Below are 19,698 nucleotides of genomic sequence, written 5' to 3'. Positions count from 1 at the left end.
TGAATGGAAAAAACTAAATGAATGTGAATGCCAAAGGTTAAAAGAGGAAATGAACGGCGATCGCATATACGCAAGAACACGTCTGTGATTACAGATATGAACGGATTGAATGATTCTAGCAATATTTCCAACAATCGTGATTTTTAATCAAGTGACTGTACAGAACGTCATTTCATCTGAATTGTGTTGTTTAAAGTGTAGTCAAAAGCGCTCTGAAATCACAATGCAACATACTCAAGTACAGCCTACCCCACTTTCTGTAAGAATGCAATGGTTGAAAGTTTTGTGGATCATTCCTGTGCATCCAGATGATGTGCGACATATGGACAGAACTCATGTTTCTGAACCTCATTGTTTCTTCTTTTGCTGCTACGGTATGTCACACAAACTGTCCCTGGAAAATCAACCCTCTGAGCATCAGTCCAGTCTGGATGTGACTGAACCGAGCACATGCGGTACAAAGACTGCCAAGAATCATGATACAAATGTATTGTCTCAAACCAGTCATGTATGCAACACAACGCATTTGTTTTTGTTGAAAAAACAATTCAGGTTTTATAAGTTAGATAAGAGCATGCAGTCGCATGTTATACTTGCTGTGTGAATATTTAACTTTTCTTGCTTTTAACAATTGTGACATTTGACACTTTTTCCGTTAAACCAATTATGCAATTTACTTATTTAGATGTTACTTAAAACATATTTGGTACGTTCCATTGTGATGCCTTATCCCCATATATAGGAATTATATTTTTGTGTGTATTTATGCATTTATGCCTAGGTATATAGGTCTTTGGCTGCTCTTACATTTAACTTCTTTCCTTCTAATTCTTATAACTATATAATTGTGTTTTTTATAATTGTTCACATGTCATCCAGAAGAGCTGCTAAACTGTATTTCATTGTTCCCAAGCAGTGACAATAAACTTTTATTCTCTTCTATATAGTGTGTGACTGCCAATGCACACCAATGGGGAAATATTAATTATTTTGTAAGATGTGCCTATACAGAAACATTTAGAAAACAAACTAAGACTTTATCTATTTTTTTAAATAGACAATTTATCTTTTTTATTAAAATGCGTATATGTACAAAAACAAAAATAATAAAAACAGAACGTCTTAGTTGTTTTTCATAATCTAGACAATAAGGTGATCTGTCATTTCAACAGCCGCCTGCACGAGTTTGGAGGTTGTTTCCGTCTGGTTTTTGTGTAATATAATTTCCATAGTAGTTTATTTTTTATTTTTCAAGATTATATGCAGGATGCCAGCTGGCAGACAGATGGTGACGGCTTTACACGTTTTTATTTAAAGACACATCAGAAGAAAAAGGAGGGTGAAGGAACAGAACAGCTGTAGCGTATGGCACAGGACGGTTTGCTGGTCATTGAGAAGCAGAAGGCAAGAAAAGGAACAACCACAAAAGACTTTCATAGATAAATTAAGAACTTTCTTAATAATAATTTAATAAATATCATCAGCCATATAAAATTTTTAAAAATCATGCGTTATCTTACTTTTTTAATCAATTATGTTTGTAAACGTATGCATTCATTTACAGTTGCCAATGTGCACAAACATTGACTCTGTCTGTGTATTTGTAAATGCTCTGTCTCTAGAGGAAAAGAATGATGTTGGAATACTATTTTCCTCCCTCCGTTGGGTGTCTTCTGTGTCGTACCACAGAGCCGGGGCCTTGTGCCCTTTAGCTGTGTTTGTCTCAGTGGGTGAGGGCTTATTAACTGCAGCCTTGTTAAACTCTCTCTCTACGGCACAGCAGTGCTGTCGAGACAAACTGCATTGGATTCTGGGATAGCAACCCATGATTTAACAGCTCGCATCAGCACAAAACTCATCAAGTAAACACATGACCTGAAACACTGTGTGGACCATTTGCATTGTTATAATAATTATAATTTCTTTATTTTGAGTCTTTACAAATCCTGCTATTTTACACACATAAAATGTATTCAAGTGCACGTTAAAGCTCCCAGGCCAAAAGCCATATCAGTGTTTCATCGGGAGGCAGAAATCAACGAACTGCCTTGCACTTGAGACCAGAGAACACAACGTCCTGTGAGAGGGGCATGCCATATGCAAAATACATGTCAACAAATTTAAATAAAACACACAAAAACAATAACAAACAAAACAGAGTTCTGGGTGGTATTAAATGATTCAGATATCGGAGGTGATGAACATTGTTACTGCGCATGATATACAGCTTTGAAAAATATGATTTCTTATCGTAAAAGGTAGAAATGCACACTCCACTGTTCAGTGCTACAATAATGGGACTCGTATAGATTTAATTACCACTAATTCCTCTACCACTATGGGAAAACCATAGCAATAACAACACAACCCCGCAAACACTCGCACACTGTTTCTCACACACACACACACACATACATACAAGCAAACTATACTGGTGTTACGTCAGTTTTTAACTTTTTATTCTTTATTTCTCCTTTTTATTTTATTTTTAAAGGAATTTCTTTTAATCAAAGAGCATTTTTGTTCATATATAGTTTTTACAGAAGAAAATACTATACAACCTTTTCCCTCCTGAAACAATATTTCGAAGATATTCATCTACACATTTAGTTTCCTATATTATGATAGTTCTTCCAAAGCCACGTTTAGGAAGAAATTCATCGTAATATCCTTGCCTCACTTTTTTCTTGTTATATTCAATGGAGGCTAAGCAAACAAAATGAATTCTCTCTTTTTTGTTTGTAATTTGGAGCGGAGCACTGCAATAATTTCCTCTGTATAGAATTCATTTAAAATTACAGTCATCATTAGTGTTATGCGTTTGGCAGGCCGGGTCCTAGCATGCCTGTCTCATATTGAAATCATTGAATCTTGGAAGCAAAGAAACCTTTTTTTCCTTTTTTCTCCTTAAATAAAACACAGAGCAACAGAATCTTCATCACACTGAAGACTATTTGTGCATCAAAGCAAAGTGAACTAAACAACATTGTAAAGCAAATTCCCTGTTAAAAGATGTATGCCATAATTTCAAAAGGTAAAAATGAACCTAAAAAGTGCAAAAACACCCTAGAATATTCTCATCGCAAGGTCACATAAATATTAAATAACGTGTCATTGTTGGAGCGAAACCACAGCTGTAATGAGAAAATGAAAGCTTGAAACATTGTTTTTCTGTCTGTACAATTCATAAAATCACACACTTTCCATCACCAGCATTCATCACGGTGTCTCTGTGATGTCAGTCCTCCATTAAGCCCTCTTAGAAAAACAAAGAGTCTCTCCCCACGTTTCTTCCCCTTTTAGAAATAGATATATGAGGCTTCTGAAAAAAAGAAGCTTCAAAAAGCCAGTCGCCTTCCTCCGACTTCGTTACAACTGTTTTTTCATGCTACAGAAACGTTGAAGGGAAGAGGAAAAATAACACCTACAAAAGTCCTGTTTTTACCCTACATTCCGAGACACTTGTCTCCTGCTTTGTGTTTGATGGATACTTGAGTACGTCTATTTTGTGGAGGCGAAGAACACAAAAAATGACATAGCTGTAATCTTCTCCTGTTCATCCTGGGTAGTAGCACCATCATAACATTAAAAACTTTCCAAAACACGGTGGGCTGCTCGCCTCCGTCATCGCAAAAGAATCCATTTACAGTGAGACACTTTCACGTCCCGGTCATGCCTGTGCAATTACAAAATAATGCAAAAACAAACAAACGAAAAAGCCATAGTAATGCAATCGTGTAAAAGACAACAACATTTCTTAAATAGAAGCTTGGGCTCTCATCTATACAAAAGTGCGCTATGAATATGCAATGCCAAACGGGTCCTCGTTGAGAAAGTTTGGTGAGCTGCGTTCACTGAGATCAATGCTTTATGGCCTCGAGCTTTGCAGTCACTGTTTACTGTTTGTCCTAAAGAGGTGAACGTCCATGTGGAATTGAGCCTATGACATCACAGACCACGACAGCAGGTTTAAGTGAGAACTGTGAAAATTGTAAATAATAAAAACAGAATCAACTGATACACGGAGGAGCATTAGAGTACTGGCGCAGGGCCCTGCACTTCAATAATATTAAAAATGACACAAGATGTTTCTGAATCAGTTATTGTCATCGACATTCTTTTGTAAAATAATTCCTGTACCACTCCATTGGTACGAGGGTCCTGCGACCCAGTCACTGCAATTCAATTGTACATTAACATCCACACACATCTACTTTATATAGATATTAATATATAGAGAGATTGTTTTTTTCATTATTTTTATCCACACACAAAAAGTAACAAATGAAATCGAATAAATTAAAGTCAAACATGCACACACACAAAAGACTGATGTGTAGGAAAAGGTTTACATAGCCACCCATGTGTAAAAGAGGGCCTCGTCTGTCTATTCTGTTCATTTTTTAATGCATAATTAAATTAATAATGTTGGTCATCTTGTAAACATCACAATAAATCATTTTGGGCCTTCACTTTTCTTGTGTAGTTACTTGTTTGCCTGTCATCCACAGCGTCTCTAAGCATGATAAATGAGGCCACTCAAACTTGCGTTTGTTCAGGGAATTCATAGTTCTTCTTCTACAGCATAGATTAGGGCTCAGTCTCCCGCTCCTCCTTATCCAGTCGGGAAGTCTCGGTGTGGTTCATGGAAGCATTAAAACTCTCGCCATTGTCCGGCATGGAATCTTCGTACGAGTCTGTGTTCATGTCCTCCTCTTGTTCCTCTTCCTCATCGTCGTCATCGTCCTCCTCGGCTATCGGCTCTTCCTCGGCCGACAGGTCATCTTCTGGGTCTCCAGATGTGCCTGTAGTGTCGTCCTGAGGATTGGTCAGGCCCATGAAGGCAAGGGGGCCAGACCCGGGGATCAGGGACAGTGGTTCCCGATGCATCTTCTTGGTCAGGTCCATGGAGTCGCAGAGACCCAATCCAGCAGCATTTTTCAGGAAGAACAGCGAGCTGTTGGTGTCCGTTCCCAGGTTCAGAGAGTTGTCGAGGTTCACTGCAGGATGCTCGTATTCGCCGGTGCTCCCAGTCGAAGGAAGGTACATGGCCATATTGTTGTGGGTCAGCCCCGGTGAGCCATGTGAGCTCGGGGGAAGATTCATGGGCAGTGGGGGCACAGCTAGGCCTGTATGGTGGTGGTTGCCATCCCGGTTGGGGGACACAGATGGCAGCTCACCACGCTCCTGCTTCTCATGCTTGCGCTTGTGGGAGTCCATCTGGGACATCCCTACCACAGTGTGCTTGCAGTCAGGGTAAGTGCAGTGAAAATGCGAACACTTGAGCTTGTACTTGCAGTCGGCTACTTCGCAGTCAACGCTGGAGCTGAACTGACAGAATCCGGCAGCGCTGATCACGTCCTGCTTGCCATGGTGCTTTCGGTGCGCAGTGACCTTGGTGCTGTCCGTGCAGCGGAAGCCGCATCGCAAGCAGTGGAAATGGGTGCTGTTTCCAGAGAATTGGCAGTCTGGGAAGTTGCAGCACAGCGAGGACTTGAAGCGCTTGAAGTCGTCCAAGACCAGGTTGTCCACACGGTCGTGGTGCTGGGCGTGTTTGTACATGTGGGTGCGTCCGCAGAACTTGTAGCCGCAGTTCTCCCTCGTGCAGTGGTAGTGAGTGACCTTCAGCGAGAACTGGCAGGACGTGTCTTTGCAGTCTTCGTAGAGGTCGTAGCGGCGGAAGCCCTCCAGCATCATGCCTTCGTCCAGCATCTTGCGAGATGAGGCAGTCTTGCGACGCTTGCCAAAGGGTGACATGTCTTCGATGATCCAGAAGCGTTTCTTGGAGCCGGTTGCCGTGGGAATAGAGATGGTGTTACCTGTTGGTAAAGAGGCGTTTGCAGGTTAGATGTCAAGTAGTGATTCTGCAAAAGCAGGAGACATGTGCTCTATCAAAGCTACACGTAACGCCCCCTCCAACAGTCATGTGCTAGAAGATGATTCCATGCTATAATCCGGCCAGTGTCATTTCTTTAATGTACCGGTGACATTTTAACATGCCACGCATAGGTATACTACTGGACATTTGGCTTTATGGGAGAGCCTGAGGTCAGTGCTAATGATGTGCACCCCATACTGGCCAGCAGGAACCACATGACTCTATTAAACTCTGGCAAGATTAAACAAGCCTTTACAGCAGGCTACTAATGGCAAGCAATTTTAAATTGAGGACATAATGGCAGTGTGCATTGTACTACATGTGACCAAAATCAATTTATTGGCTTGTGTGTAACTTTATTGCGTAGGTAAAAACATTTTTACCAGACAATATTGTTAAAGTCGCCATTAAACAAGTTTTCATTCCTGTTCTGATGTGTTTGATATGGTATGCGCTCTGAATTTCTTATATTTTCCCAATATGAAATACATAATAGGTAATCTTTACTAATGTTTTGCCTAGAAAAGTCTCAAAAGTTTGTTCATGAGGTCTGAAAATGCGTTTATTCTCACATCAAGTTTTTAAAATCCCTAACCCAAACTACAGTTAGACTAGAGCTGCAGTGTTCGGGTGGAGACGGGATAAGTACCTGCAGCGTCCTGCACTATAGGGACGTCGTTTTTAATCGAAGACGAAGTAGGAATGATGGGGCTGAAAGCTGGTGTGTTGGTTGGCATGACAACACTCCTACTGGCTCCGAGAGAGGCGCTGAGCAGAGAGTATGACAGACAGGATGGGGAGATAAGGTATGGGAGCGAAGGGAGTGGCGGCCGGAGAAGAGCCGAGGAGAGAGATGGAGGCTGACTCTGGAGCGCGGGCTGATGAGAAGATGGAGGAAGAGGTGCACACTGAGAAGAAGGAGGAGTATCTGCAGAGGTAGTGGTGGCAGGGACCTGATAGCCTGGTCCTACAGAGACACAGTGCCACAGAAGGATGGTGAAAGACAGACACAGGAAGGTACGAGACAGAAAGGGTGGGGGAGGAAAAAGGGAAAGAGATCAAGTAATGAAATAATGAAAGCCAAATGGTAACCAAAGTCAGACAACAGCCAAAAGCAACAGTGATGAGAATGGAAGATAACATTTGAAATCAAACAGCCAAACCATAAAAATCTATTCAATGAAGGAGAGCTCAGATTGAAAGAGCAAAAGCTCAGATTTAGTAAGCCATTGCGGTCTTTTTGCTAACTTCCTCCAGTTCTACACAGTACGAATGGTAGTTTTTTGTCATACATGAACGCTAGCAATCATATTCATTTCTGTCAAATTATGTGGTTCTTTAAATTTAGAAATAACACATTTTAAAGATAAATAAATGCAATTTCATTTCTTAATTTTGTTAATTTAATTAACTATCACTTACAATAAAACAATATAACTTACGGAAGAATATCCCTCAATCTTCATTTTAGCAGAGCTACTTTGGCTATTTCTTTCATTTTGAACCAGTTTAAAAAGGCTTATAACTTGTGCTGCCTGTGTTCAGGCGACCGAGTTCAATGACAGTAAAGATGGGACGCCTCTGTTAGAGTCGCCATGGGGACAGTGTTAATGTGAGCTGTGCGTGTGGAGGACTATATAACAAATTTAGTGCTCTATAATTTAATAAATATCATTACAGTGGGAAACATTTGGCGGCTCTAATGCTACATGAAGCCGCTACTTCATGAGTCGCAGCTACAAGAAATTCAGTAAGAGTAGCGAATATTACGTGACTATATATCAGGGGAGCACAAAAGCCTGCAGGTCACTGACACAACGACCCAACACTGGTGAAATTTGACCGGGAGAAATCTCTAAAGATTTCCTCCAATGGTTTCATTCAGTGCTATTATATTTTGGCCGTGTTAGGCGCAGTGTAAAATACAGAAGTCTAACTCATTTTAATTAGACAAAATTTGACACACTGAAAAAACTGAGAGATTCAAGATGCATCCTTTGTGATCGGCCCCTAATCCGTCGCAAAATGTTTAACATTCATTAATGTTGTGTTGCTGAGGTGGACTCACCTGCAGGCGAGCTATCGTTGCCCACAGGGGTGCTGCTGCAACTGCGGTCTGGGTTAGAGGATTCTGAAGAGAGGCCAAGCGGGCTTCCACAACCAGTGTAGTCCATATATTCATCATTTTCCTCCATCATGTTGGAGAAGTTTGAATTCAGACTAGGGTGGCTGCCCATCACACCAGACGACGCAAGACTGGCCATGTGCTGCATCTCTTCAGCCTGATGGGCATGAGAGACCATCTATAGAAAGGGATACAAAACCGTTAAAGGATGACGCAAAAGAACAAAACCGATCTCATTTGTTCCCTTTCTATCTTATAAAAGTGCCGAACCTGGGAAGGAACCCGGTCGAAGTTTTTCCCCATCATCCTCCTCATGTGTTTGCGGGCATGGGAGGTCATCTGGTGCTTGAGCAGGAAGGAGAACTGACAGGCTTCACGGATACAGTGGAAATGGCTGTTAACTTGGTTGTACTTGCACCCTGCAAGAAACGAGCGACAAAATTAACTTTAGTGATGAGCATCTTCGTCGCGCCTGGGTTTCAGGGACAACATACATCATGGATTCTCAGCGAGGTAATGAGGACATTGTGCTTCCGTCCCGCGCCTGCATAATGCAGAGAGACAGAGCAGATGAGTCCAGTGTCACACTGGGAAAGTAGAACCTTTTGAAGATTAGACCTGTGGTGCTCTTTTATTACAATGACATCTTTTATTCAATTTGGAATTTACATAAATACATTCTGCGTTCGTAGAAGCAATAATGCACAACCCTGCAAACCAAAGTAAACACACAATTATTTCCATATTAAATTCATTTTTCACAACCTATCTGTTGCTGGTGTATTACCGCAACCCCCCCCCCCCCCATCCCAAACGCGTCTAACGTTTTTATGTTTTTCATACACAAAGGGCCCTACTGATTTTAATTGCTATATGTTTTCAAATTTACAGATTGCCTCTGTGCACTAATCAAATATTGTAGGGTGCTTTTCATAATTTTATTGTGAATAACGCACGCCACTATAATTGAAAGAGTAGCATTCAGGGCAGGTGCGGGCTTGTCCGTTACCATGGTTCCCGTGGCGTCGTGTGCCCGGCGGCCTGTTGTCAGATTGCTTTTGTACACAAGGGTGATATACTTTAAAAAGGCAGAGTTGAGTAAATATGAGCACATGCTGAAATATCAGGGCTCTTTGTGCCACGGGATCCTGGTAACCTCATCGCTGGTGTTCTGTTTAATGTTGCTTCCATGGATACGAGTCTCCCAGTCCAGCTGAACCATCAATTCTTTATGACTCGATGGCTTGCTTTTGTCACATGTCCCTGGTTTATACCGCTAACAATGCGACTGGAGAGATCAGAGACCTCACAAAACATGAGAGTCTAGGGAAGGGTCAGAAATAAACAAGGGCTTGGGGCAGAAATGACACTTAAAGTGACAAAAGCGCCCTGGATGTTAGAATGTGAGGGCATGAAAATGTCTTTTAATTATTTTATATATATATATATATATATATTGTGTTCGCTTTTAAGGTCTATTTGTTTGTTGCTTTAGTGCCTCTGGAATAAATATATACTCTCAAATATATAAATTCAACCACTTAAAGGGACAGTTCACCCAAAAATACAAATTCTGTCATTTATCCATGACTCTTTCTTCTGTAAAACACTAAAGAAGATATTTTGAGAAATGTCTCAGTGGTTTTGTGTCCATACAATAGACGTCAATGAAGTCAAATGGTGTGTGGTTACCAACACTCTTGAGAATATCTTCTTTAGTGTTCTGCAGAAGAAAGAAACCATACAGGTTTGGAATGACACGAGGATGAATAAATGAAGAACAGAATTGTTTGGAGGAATTGTCCCTTAGACTAAACTACTTTAATGACATCAAATGCTGAACATTTTTTATATTGAACTGCACAACATAGCGCTGTCTGAATTTGGCGGAAAATAATACAAACTTTGCATCTGCTTGCTTGCGATGATGATCGAGGCTTGAAAAAGAGCAACACAAACAGACTGAGCTCGACAGGCACAGTAATTAACAAACATATGTAATTGCTCATTCCTGACAGGTTAAATATACCCAAGAAAACAACCTCCATTTGATTGCCTACTATAAATACTGAAGTATTAATGTATGACAAAAAGGCAGACACAGTTTTCTAGATCTGTTTTTTTATATAAACGAAACGTCCCCAGGTTTACAATGAGACGGGCCGTCTTTAATTCCGCCCAACGTGTTTGTTCAGAACAGCGTAAATGGTTGCTAGCTGACTCAGTGAAAACCGTGCAAATGACAAAATATCAATGCACAGATACTAATAGGATAACAGCTTCCTGGAAACATACTCAAAATTCAATGAAAACGTGTGAAGCACAACCGTTTCGCACCTATGCGCAACACCGAGAAGAACGTAGCAATTAGCAACCTTGCGTGGGAAACGGTACTTTTACTGTTGCTGCCAATGAAGAGAATCTGTTTGGAAACAATCACTGATGTAGAGCGGAGATCAAGATATTGAAGATGAGATTTTTCATTCAGAGACATACTGTGGCAAACTGTTTTCGGGCCAAAACTGTTGTTTGCCTTTAAGACATGGGACAACATATTGTCAATAACAGAATGATAATTTTAACAATCGCTAGAGCTTGATCTTACCAAGTCTTCCACATTCTTCTCTCTTGGTGAAGTATTTGAACCCGTTGGCGGCGCGTCTCTCTGCTTTCTCGTGCTTCTTGATGTGCCACGGTAGTTTGGTGGTGATGTTGGTGACAAAGAAGCAGCCGGGTCTCAGGCAATGATAATGACCCCTCATGCGGAACTCACAGTGCTGTGAAAAATCCCCGGAAAAACATGGACCATCACACCAAACGTTCACGTCCCATAGTTATCATGCATTACATTTGTTTGCAAGCATTACCAAACTGACCATCTTTCGAACCAAAATGAAAGAAATAGGTTATGTCCACTCATTAAACTCTGGACAATTATTCAAAGCATGTGACAGGACCAGCCTCAATGAGATCTGAGGTTTGGGCCGGCAGCCACTGACCTCAATAAAAACGCACCAATTAGTTCATTTTGCGATTCGTCTATTTCTGAAACAGCTTTTATCAATTCATTAGTCTGTGCGTGTGAATGCGTGTGTCCTCCGAAATGTAACCTGTTTCTGTACCACCATCTGTTTCCAGAGAGGCAGTTCCCTCAGGAGCACATAAACAGAACCCACTCTGCTCTGGGAGGGAGGGGGGGCTCGGAGGAGCGTAGATGAATTCATTTAAACAGGTTTTGCTCCAAATGTACGTTGCAGGAAGGGGAGGGCTTTTTTCTATTAATGATGGAATTTTTGATGAAAAGCAAAACTTGTTTATTTTCTACACCTTTGGGGTCTCCGCTGTGTGTTTGCTTTCATGTCTGCTTGGCGCGGGGAAATTAAAACCTTTTTAGCACAATAAATGTGTACCTATGCTTATGTTTTCAGGGTAGTTTAAATCCAAAGTTACACAATCTGTTCTTGTTTTTTTAAGACAAACGTTGCCACCACAATTCTAGGGTGTTTTGTGGGAGGGGCCTGGTAGTTGTTATGCGTTTGCTAGGGTGTTCTAGGGAACTGCTGGATAAACGTTTACTGGCCCAAGTCCACAACTTCAACGTAAACATTTGGAATATATTTTTGTATTGAGTTACGTGCCAAAGTCCAATACATGTGTATTGAATGTGTTTGCTAACAAAAACAAAATAGTGTTTTCTGTACTATGGCTCACCTGGTTTGGACAGAGACACTGCAGAGAATAGTAGGAGAACTGGTCTCGCACATTCACCAGGTGGTTGCTGGGGTTAATGTGGTCCAGGCAGTGCGATTCAGCTTTGCCGGATGTTTTACACACATATTTGCAGTTTCCAAATAGACAGTGAAAGTGGAACTTATTGGAGTATTTGCAGTCAGTGGCCAGACACGGATCACTGAGGGATAAAAGCATAATGAAACGTCTGTCAGATATTTAAAACTCAGCAAAAGACATGGAAATACCGGCAGCACATGTAAGCCATGTAAATCACTCCACCACAATATTATGAATTTCAAAGACAGGTATTACACAATGCCAACTCACTTGTCCTGGAACTGTAGGAAGCCAGGTTTGACCTGGGGCTTGGCGTTCTCCAGGGACGTGGTGGCCAGAGGGGAAGTGGCCGGCATACTGGGCATGGAGGCGGGAAGCTGAGGGACGGACCCAGCCAGCTGTTTCCAAGCCTGAAGAGAGGGAGAAGAGCTGTACCCTCCCGACACAGCCAGGCTGGGCACGTCCATGGGAGGTGTCTTGGCCATGGAAATAGGGACAGCCATTTGATTAGAGCCACTGTCATTGGATTCCTTGCTCTCGTTGAATGGGGTCTCCGATTTAACCTTCAGGTTGGCCCTCAAGTGGAAGCTAATGACAGAGAGGTGCATCACCCATTAGATGTGTTGCAACAGAGCTGATAAAAATAGCAGCAAATTAACATTTCCTCATCAAAATCATGTAAATTGTGAGTGTGTGTGCCTATGAACTTTAACATTAACACCTTTGATGTAACTATTTTATCTTTTTGTTTTAATATATAAATGGAAAGCAACTCACTTGGCGTGTTTGATTGCGCCGTCCATCGTGCTGAAAAGAGCACCGCAGTCTTCCACCAGGCAATGAAAGTGTATCTTGTGCAAGAAATCACACTGAGCTTCACAGAAATCGTCAATGTCATACCTGAAACGTGCGGGAAAATTATCAACTGTTAAAAGGAGAACAAGGATGAAATTGCTTGTAAATGGCATCGGTAATTCTGGGTTTAGCTCATGAACAACTGACTTTGAGTAAAGTGATTCTTTAGGTGAACTACGCATTGACCAAAAACAACGGTTCATCGCTGGGACATTTTGTCAAGGCTTTGAAACTAAATATGTAACATCACATGCTCTAGATAAACTTTCTCTTTCCACATAACAACCTGAGTACAAACATTGGGGATGGCACTGACCAGCACATCATAAAGACAAATGGTGACACAAACCAGATGGCACTTTTGACAAGAAACAGAGGACGAGCGGCCAGGGAACGACTGAGTTTTCTGTCATGAAGGATCTACAGTATTTGGGTACACTGGGTTGATTTGTAGTAGGGTAGATGACAAATAACATACCTATAAAGTATTTTCAACAGCAACTGCAAACAGTATTAGGGAAAAGGTGTGCGATTTTATCTGTTATAACTGGAAACTACTTCTAATCATTTTGACCATTTTAACCCTCTTCTAGCTTTTATTTGCAGCTTTCACTATTTCATTATTTGCAATTATTCATGATTTAAATTTCATGTTGTCTTTTAAATACCTAGAATGTAATATAGAAAAACATAGAAAAGACAATTTAAGATTTGATATCTCTTTAAGAAAATATTTTCAATGACATTTTCATAGGCTGAAGCAGTAAATCTGGGAGTGATAGGAGAGGATAATGTCAGACACCTGCGCAAATAGGCCCTCCAGAGCTCAGTCGGTTTCTCTTTGCCTGACCTCCTCATCATCGCACTGAGATACTGAGCTGCGTCTGAACAATCGGTTGCTTGAGCTCCCTCCAGCTCTGACTTCAGATCCAACGTGTTGAAGAATCCCGGATTGTGGGCCATGTGTGTCATCTGCAAAGATGTAAACACGCGTGTCTAAGCAATGTTCAATATACCGTACAAACTAAACAGTATAACTTCAGCAATATTGCTTTGTGCAGTGTGCCTGGTTTGAGACATCCTAAGTGTTTCAGTTACAATTCTTGTAGATAGATAGATAGAGAGAGAGAGAGAGAGAGAGAGAGAGAGAGAGAGAGAGCTTAGCTTAAGCTGTCAGAGTAAAATTTCTATTTAAATCATCAAGGTAATGGTACATGCGCACCACATTTGTATTAGTCATACAAGATGTATGATTAAAACAATGTCCATTTTAATCTAAGCAAAAACACACAACATTTAAATATCTGTTCGCTACCATTTTGTCTTTTTAAAAAATGAGGGTGACGGTCGCTCCTTTTTCTCCGCACTGACTTTTTAATCAAATAATTTACAAAGTCCATAAATAAAGATAGAGCAGATGGAGAAGAAAAATAAGAAAGCCAGAGGAAAAAAATGTGCGGAGAGTTCAAAACAGCTCATCAAAAAACAAACATCTCTATATATCTGCCGTGGCAACCGGCTCCTGCTTCATTATATTAATTTGTGAGCGCCGGGCTGAAATTACACTGTATGAAAAATGGCTGGAAAATTTAAATGATACAAACTCATCCTATTAGTGGTGAAACATTAAAAAACAAACAGCCCCCTCTGCATCCTGCTAATTTGTCTTGGGATGAAAAGCATTTGATGGATGAATCTTACCTTATTCATAAGTGAAGATAAAAGAGATGTATTTCCCGGTGCTGGGTGTCCGTTTGATTCAGTGCTGGAACATGCAAAACGAACAGTGTTTAGGCGAGATTTGCATGAGAACAGTAAATATTGTAATTTATCTGAGATTGTGAATATACAATGAAGAAAAAGGAAAAATGAAATGCGTCGTATGGTGTCGCATTGTAAACCGGGGGGTGGAAATTAGGGTTTATGCAAACGCGCTTTCATCTAAATGAATGCGCAAACATGTCATGCCTCATACTTGACGTGCATTATGAAAACAAGGCGAGAAACATTAGCTCCGATTTTCTATGATCGATCATGATGTTGTTCCTGTAGCGCAACTGGTAGGGCGATGCACGGGCAAAGCCAAAGTCATGGGTTCGAATCCCAACCAACGCACATACCCGTGAATGCTTCATCTGCCAAGCGAATAAATGTAAATTTGGCCTAGTGGTGGAAGGAGGGAGTGTGTAAATCTTCTCCTCCTTGATCACTCCACAGACCCACCTTGTGAAGGGGGTTTTAACAAGAGCACTCACAATAATTAACACAATACAGCATTATTTGAGAGATAAATCACAGCGGGGTAGGCGGGCACGAGTCGAGCGGCGCTGGGGGAGGACCCGAGGATGATGGGGTACCTGTGGTCTTTCTTGCTCAAGTCCAAGCTGTGCTCTTGAACGGAGTCTTGGGATGCCCCGGAGGCGCAGTCCATGGGTTCCTGCTTTACTTCGACCGGATTAAACCGGACCGCTTGAGCCGCCTGCCCGATCCCTGAGGAGAAGAAAAGAAAAGAAAGTTAGCGTTGGTCAGCATTATTATTACGCCGTGACGAGATCCAATCTGACTTCTGTCCCGGCCGAGGAGAAGACCAGGAGTGATAATTATTGCGGAATTATGTCAGGCCGTCACGGCGTTTAAATGTTGATTGAGAGGCAGAGGGAATGAGGGAAAAAGACTTCTTTCGGAGCAGCGCTTGTCACAATTCATTTGCCGGGCTGCCTCGTAACTGGTCATTAAGAGGCATGCTAATGCTGAGGGAAAGTGGCAGATTCGGACTGACCGCCCATCCCTCCCGCGGCAACGTGTCCTTGTTGGCCCGGCGACGCACGGCCGTCGATGCCACTGAGCGTGCCCGAAAGGAACATCTGCTTGTCCATCAGATTAGAGGTGACAGCCAATCAGATCAGTTCAAATAGCGTGACCTCTCGATCGGATTTTCAAAATAGGTATTCAGAACAAAGCAGACAGGAGAAGAGACAGGAGGCTTGGGCAGGGAGTGTTTTGATAAAGGAGGTTGGCCAAAGAAAAAAGAATACAGTGACGGAAATGCGACCTGGCTTTTCCTCCAATCCCCAAATGATTGAAATATTAATTTGTCCTCAGGCTATACATAGAAGGCCACGCTTTGGGTAGCCAGTAAGTGGTGTTTGATTAAAAAAAAGGTCAGAAATAACGGAAGAGTCCCAGGCATAAGTCCTGGGTGCTTCAGCAGTGATTGTGGGGGTGGCCTTTTTAAGCCCACTGAGGAAAACTGACAGCTATCGCCCGCTTTGCACCTTGATCTTCAGAGGGCATTTAACCAAGTGAAAAACACAAGACAACCTATAACAAACACCCGTGGGTCACATTTACACCCTTATACAAACACGGACTTTATCAGATGTGTGCTGCTCTGCAACTTCTTGATGTGTGTGATGTGACACTGTCTTTGTTACTCTTGTACTCATTACAGGAGGTAAAATAATGACTCATTGTACTGTGTCGGCTTCAGGCGCATGGCTTCATAACAAAGCCGGAAGGTTAGCGCACACCAGCATCTCTTGTTCGCCATATTTCTAGTCTTCTGCTGTGTGTAACGCTCATTTGACTAATTACCGCCTGTCTTCGTGCTTAAAACTATGCAGATCGTCCACCTCCATTCAGCCCAAATCTGCAGTCAGAACGTGTGATGCCCGCGGTGCGTGGTTATGATGTTAACCTCTCCGAATAACTGCTCTACATCGGCCCGGCTGACATTAAGCCCAGCCCTCTCTCTCTTTCTCTTTCTGGCGGAGATAAAGTGCCTGACGTTAACAAGGGACGTTTAAATAACGGCCGCGTGAGGAGAGAGTCATTAAACCTTCAGCTTTGCCGTTTCTATGACAAAAATCGGCAATGATCTGAGGGAGCGAGAGAAAAAAGCGCGTACGATCGCGAAGCTGTGTTTTTCTGGAAATTATCCAAGAATAATGTTGTACCGTGTAATTACCTCAACAAAGTTACTGAACTCGTGAAAGATCATTTGTACTGGGTGTCTCATTAGCAAACCCCTCAGATTTCAAGATCCTCCCAAACACTCTGGGATAAGAAGCGAAGAAGTGAATATTCAACCAGGAAATAACGCCACCTGAACAAATTAGCAGAGCCACTCCGCAAATACAGTAAAACAGAGATGTGTTTCTCGCAAATTGCCCCTTGACTAAAAAATAGAGTTTGGAAAAAACAAAGCTGTATGAAAATAGCCACAGTAAACATCATTCTCTTCTTTCTAACGCTGAGCTCTGACCACATCCTCTTCATATTTTACCCAAATGTCCTGTTCACACGTCTTTTCTGAGCAAACGTGTAAAATTAGCAATGCCACATTACGATCTGCATTCTCAACCATGTTGAGTGGGGATTTTTTTCTCTTTATTTTTCTGCTTTATACTTCTACTTTTCTTGAAAGTATCTCACATGCTATTAACACATTTCGTTTTATTCTCATCTGCAATTTTGTAGGACAGTCTAAGCATTTGTAAACTGCTAGCCATTGACACGTTACTATTACTCATCCTTCTCATTGTCTTCATCGAAAAGATCTGAGAGGTTCCTTAAGAATACACCTTCAAGTAACAAAATGTTAAGACGATGACTGTCTTGGGACAGCTAAAGCTCTACAAATATACATCAGCACACACATTAAAAGCCTGCCACAGTATAAAAGTATTATGGGACTGCAATGTTTGTTTGGACATGATGCACAATTTGTTTATTTATTTTGGACATGTAACATGTAAATACCGCAGTACTTGAATATATTAATCATTCAGTACCACAGTATTTTTACAGTAATGCACTCCTGATACCATCACTGAAACTCAGCACTGAGACTGAATCTTATTTGCTTACTAATCCAAGCAAAAAGTCTTTATACACAGACATAATAAATAAGTATTGTTTTTATACACACCATGACAACCGGGAACAAAAACTCAAGCTACCGTTCATCATGTACACACTTGCGTGCACACACACACACACACTAGCGCACACACACACACAGCCGCCTCACTGGAGCGCTGAGTCATTTCTGCTTCACCAGTTTCTGATATTTCTTCCTCTATATCAGAGCGCATATAAAAAGCTGCTTTGTACCTCCAATTTCTCAACTTAACATTATTCAGGCTCCATTTGGTTAGAACGAGTGCACGCTCAGATAAGAGAGGCCGGTGATGAGGAAGCATGTAGAACACAGGCCCTGCGATCCTCCTGAGAATGCTATTAGAGGCCGCTTTACAGAGCCCACTCACTAGTTCAGCACTTATCTGCTAATGGATTGTGGGTATCATGACAATGATCGCCGCAATAACAAGACTACAGAAGCAAACCAGCCCTTTTAAATTTTGCCCTAATCCTGAAATCAGAGATTTGTGTTCCGCCTGTGGACAGCGTGGGATGACCTGAACCTGCCATTTTAGCGTACATACAGATGAAAAGCGAGAGAGAGAGAGAGAGAGAGAGAATGATCCCCTTAAAAGATTTGTATCTTTCTCTTCCTGTTCCTTGCTTAATGATTTGAGTACAATTATTGTCATGACAACCTGGATGGGCGGAGCCTCATGCTATATGTCATAACTAGGACCACATCCCGTGTCCACTGTGACCCAACCCATTAGGTGATAATGACATAAACTCACCTGCATCTGGGTTAGTGGAGGGCTTCAAGGCTGCAGCAGCCAATCTGGCCATCATTGGAGAAATCAGACACTTGCTGGCTGTCATCTTCTCCATGATGGATGACGCGGCAAAGGAAGTCGGGGTGGAAGCTACGGTGGCAGGAGACGGGTCCCCAGTCGGGGTTGAGGTTTGTGGTAGAGAATCGTTAGGCATGGAATTACATTGCGCTACGGAGGTGGCAGCTGAGATCAAACCAGCGGTCGAGGGCGTGAGCGGCATGGACATTCTGGGAATGAGGGAAAAGAAGGGGTTGGAGGCCCCAGTCAGCGGACTGTTGGAAAGAGCCAAGGCCATGGGCACGTTGCTGGGCAGAGCCTGGGAGAGCAAGGTGGATATGCGGCTGACCGATGGCAGTGCGGCAGTGGGCTTGACATTGTGGCTGGAGGACATTGTGGTGGTTGGAGTGGACATCAAGTGCGGTACTGTGGAGGACTGCTGGGTGGTTGGAGAAGCACTTAGGCTGGAGTTCTTGCTGCTGATGGCGGAGAAGTCCATGAGGTCATCGTTGCTTGACTCTTCCAGCTCGTCTTTGGGCAACAAGAAGGAGGAGCCTAGTCCCAACACGCCTGAGGAGCGGATGTGGCGTCGTTCATGTTTGCGTTTGTGAGAGGTCATCTGGCTTGTGGAGGTAAAGGTGAAGCCGCAGCCTTGGCGTATGCAGTGGAAATGGTTGGTGGCTTTGCTGTAGACGCAGCCTTCGTACTTGCATTCCTCATATTTGTAAAACTTCTTGAAGCCGTCCTTGGCGTAAGCGTCATCTTTGATGTGATAGCTCTTGTGCTTCTCTATGTCACACTTGTTCTTGAAGGTGAAGGTACAGCCGGGGCGCCTGAAGCGGGAAAAATCAATGGATGAAAGTGTAAATCTTACTACTACGTATTAACTAGCAAGATGTCATTGCATACGAGCAGTCACCTGCAGTGGAAGTGGGTGGTCTTCTGCCCGTAAAACTGGCAGCCAACTGTCCCACAATCCTCTGTGGCCCGGAACCTCTGGAAGCCATCGTTGATCAGCTGTGCGTTTTTCTTATGGAAGTTCTCATGAGTCATGACATCTGAGGTGCTCGTGTACACCTTGTTGCAGCCCACCTGACAGACAGGAAATGAGAAAAAAAGTGCTTTGATGAAACAAAGCGTACATACAACCATGTGCAAGTTTCAGTTTGGTGCACTGGATAAAAAAAGGCTCAGTATGAAAACAGTGGCTTGGCACTCGAGTTCTCGTAGTCTGCAGGGACGTGAAAACAACATCTTTGAGATGTGACACAAAAATAGCTCAGTTTAGCGATGAACTCAATGTGGGGAGCAAAGAAACAGGTGACCTAAAAAAATAAACAGGAAACGTTTTCTTTAAG

General features: G+C 42.3%; 1 protein-coding gene across 4 annotated transcripts in view; it reads right to left on the bottom strand.

Annotated features, from left to right (window-relative positions):
• Positions 1-1,893: 1,893 nt before the first annotated feature.
• Positions 1,894-19,698, bottom strand: part of casz1 (castor zinc finger 1) — a 168,143-nt gene continuing 150,338 nt past the window's right edge. For all 4 annotated transcript variants that reach the window (XM_079478792.1, XM_079478793.1, XM_079478791.1 and 1 more), the window contains 12 exons: positions 19,260-19,432; positions 18,305-19,173; positions 15,005-15,137; positions 14,349-14,412; positions 13,450-13,619; positions 12,570-12,692; positions 12,063-12,380; positions 11,715-11,913; positions 10,609-10,780; positions 8,274-8,422; positions 7,947-8,181; positions 1,894-5,819 (listed from right to left, as the gene is read on the bottom strand). In XM_079478792.1, the coding sequence (XP_079334918.1) occupies positions 4,591-5,819; positions 7,947-8,181; positions 8,274-8,422; positions 10,609-10,780; positions 11,715-11,913; positions 12,063-12,380; positions 12,570-12,692; positions 13,450-13,619; positions 14,349-14,412; positions 15,005-15,137; positions 18,305-19,173; positions 19,260-19,432 (3,834 nt within the window). In that variant the 3' untranslated portion in view covers positions 1,894-4,590. The remainder of the gene's footprint in view (positions 5,820-7,946; positions 8,182-8,273; positions 8,423-10,608; positions 10,781-11,714; positions 11,914-12,062; positions 12,381-12,569; positions 12,693-13,449; positions 13,620-14,348; positions 14,413-15,004; positions 15,138-18,304; positions 19,174-19,259; positions 19,433-19,698) is intronic.

Source organism: Barbatula barbatula (genome assembly GCF_947034865.1).
Source record: "Barbatula barbatula genome assembly, chromosome: 17".
NCBI lineage: Eukaryota > Metazoa > Chordata > Actinopteri > Cypriniformes > Nemacheilidae > Barbatula > Barbatula barbatula.
Note: the sequence above shows the minus strand (reverse complement) of the source record. Positions and strands in the feature narration are given on the sequence as shown.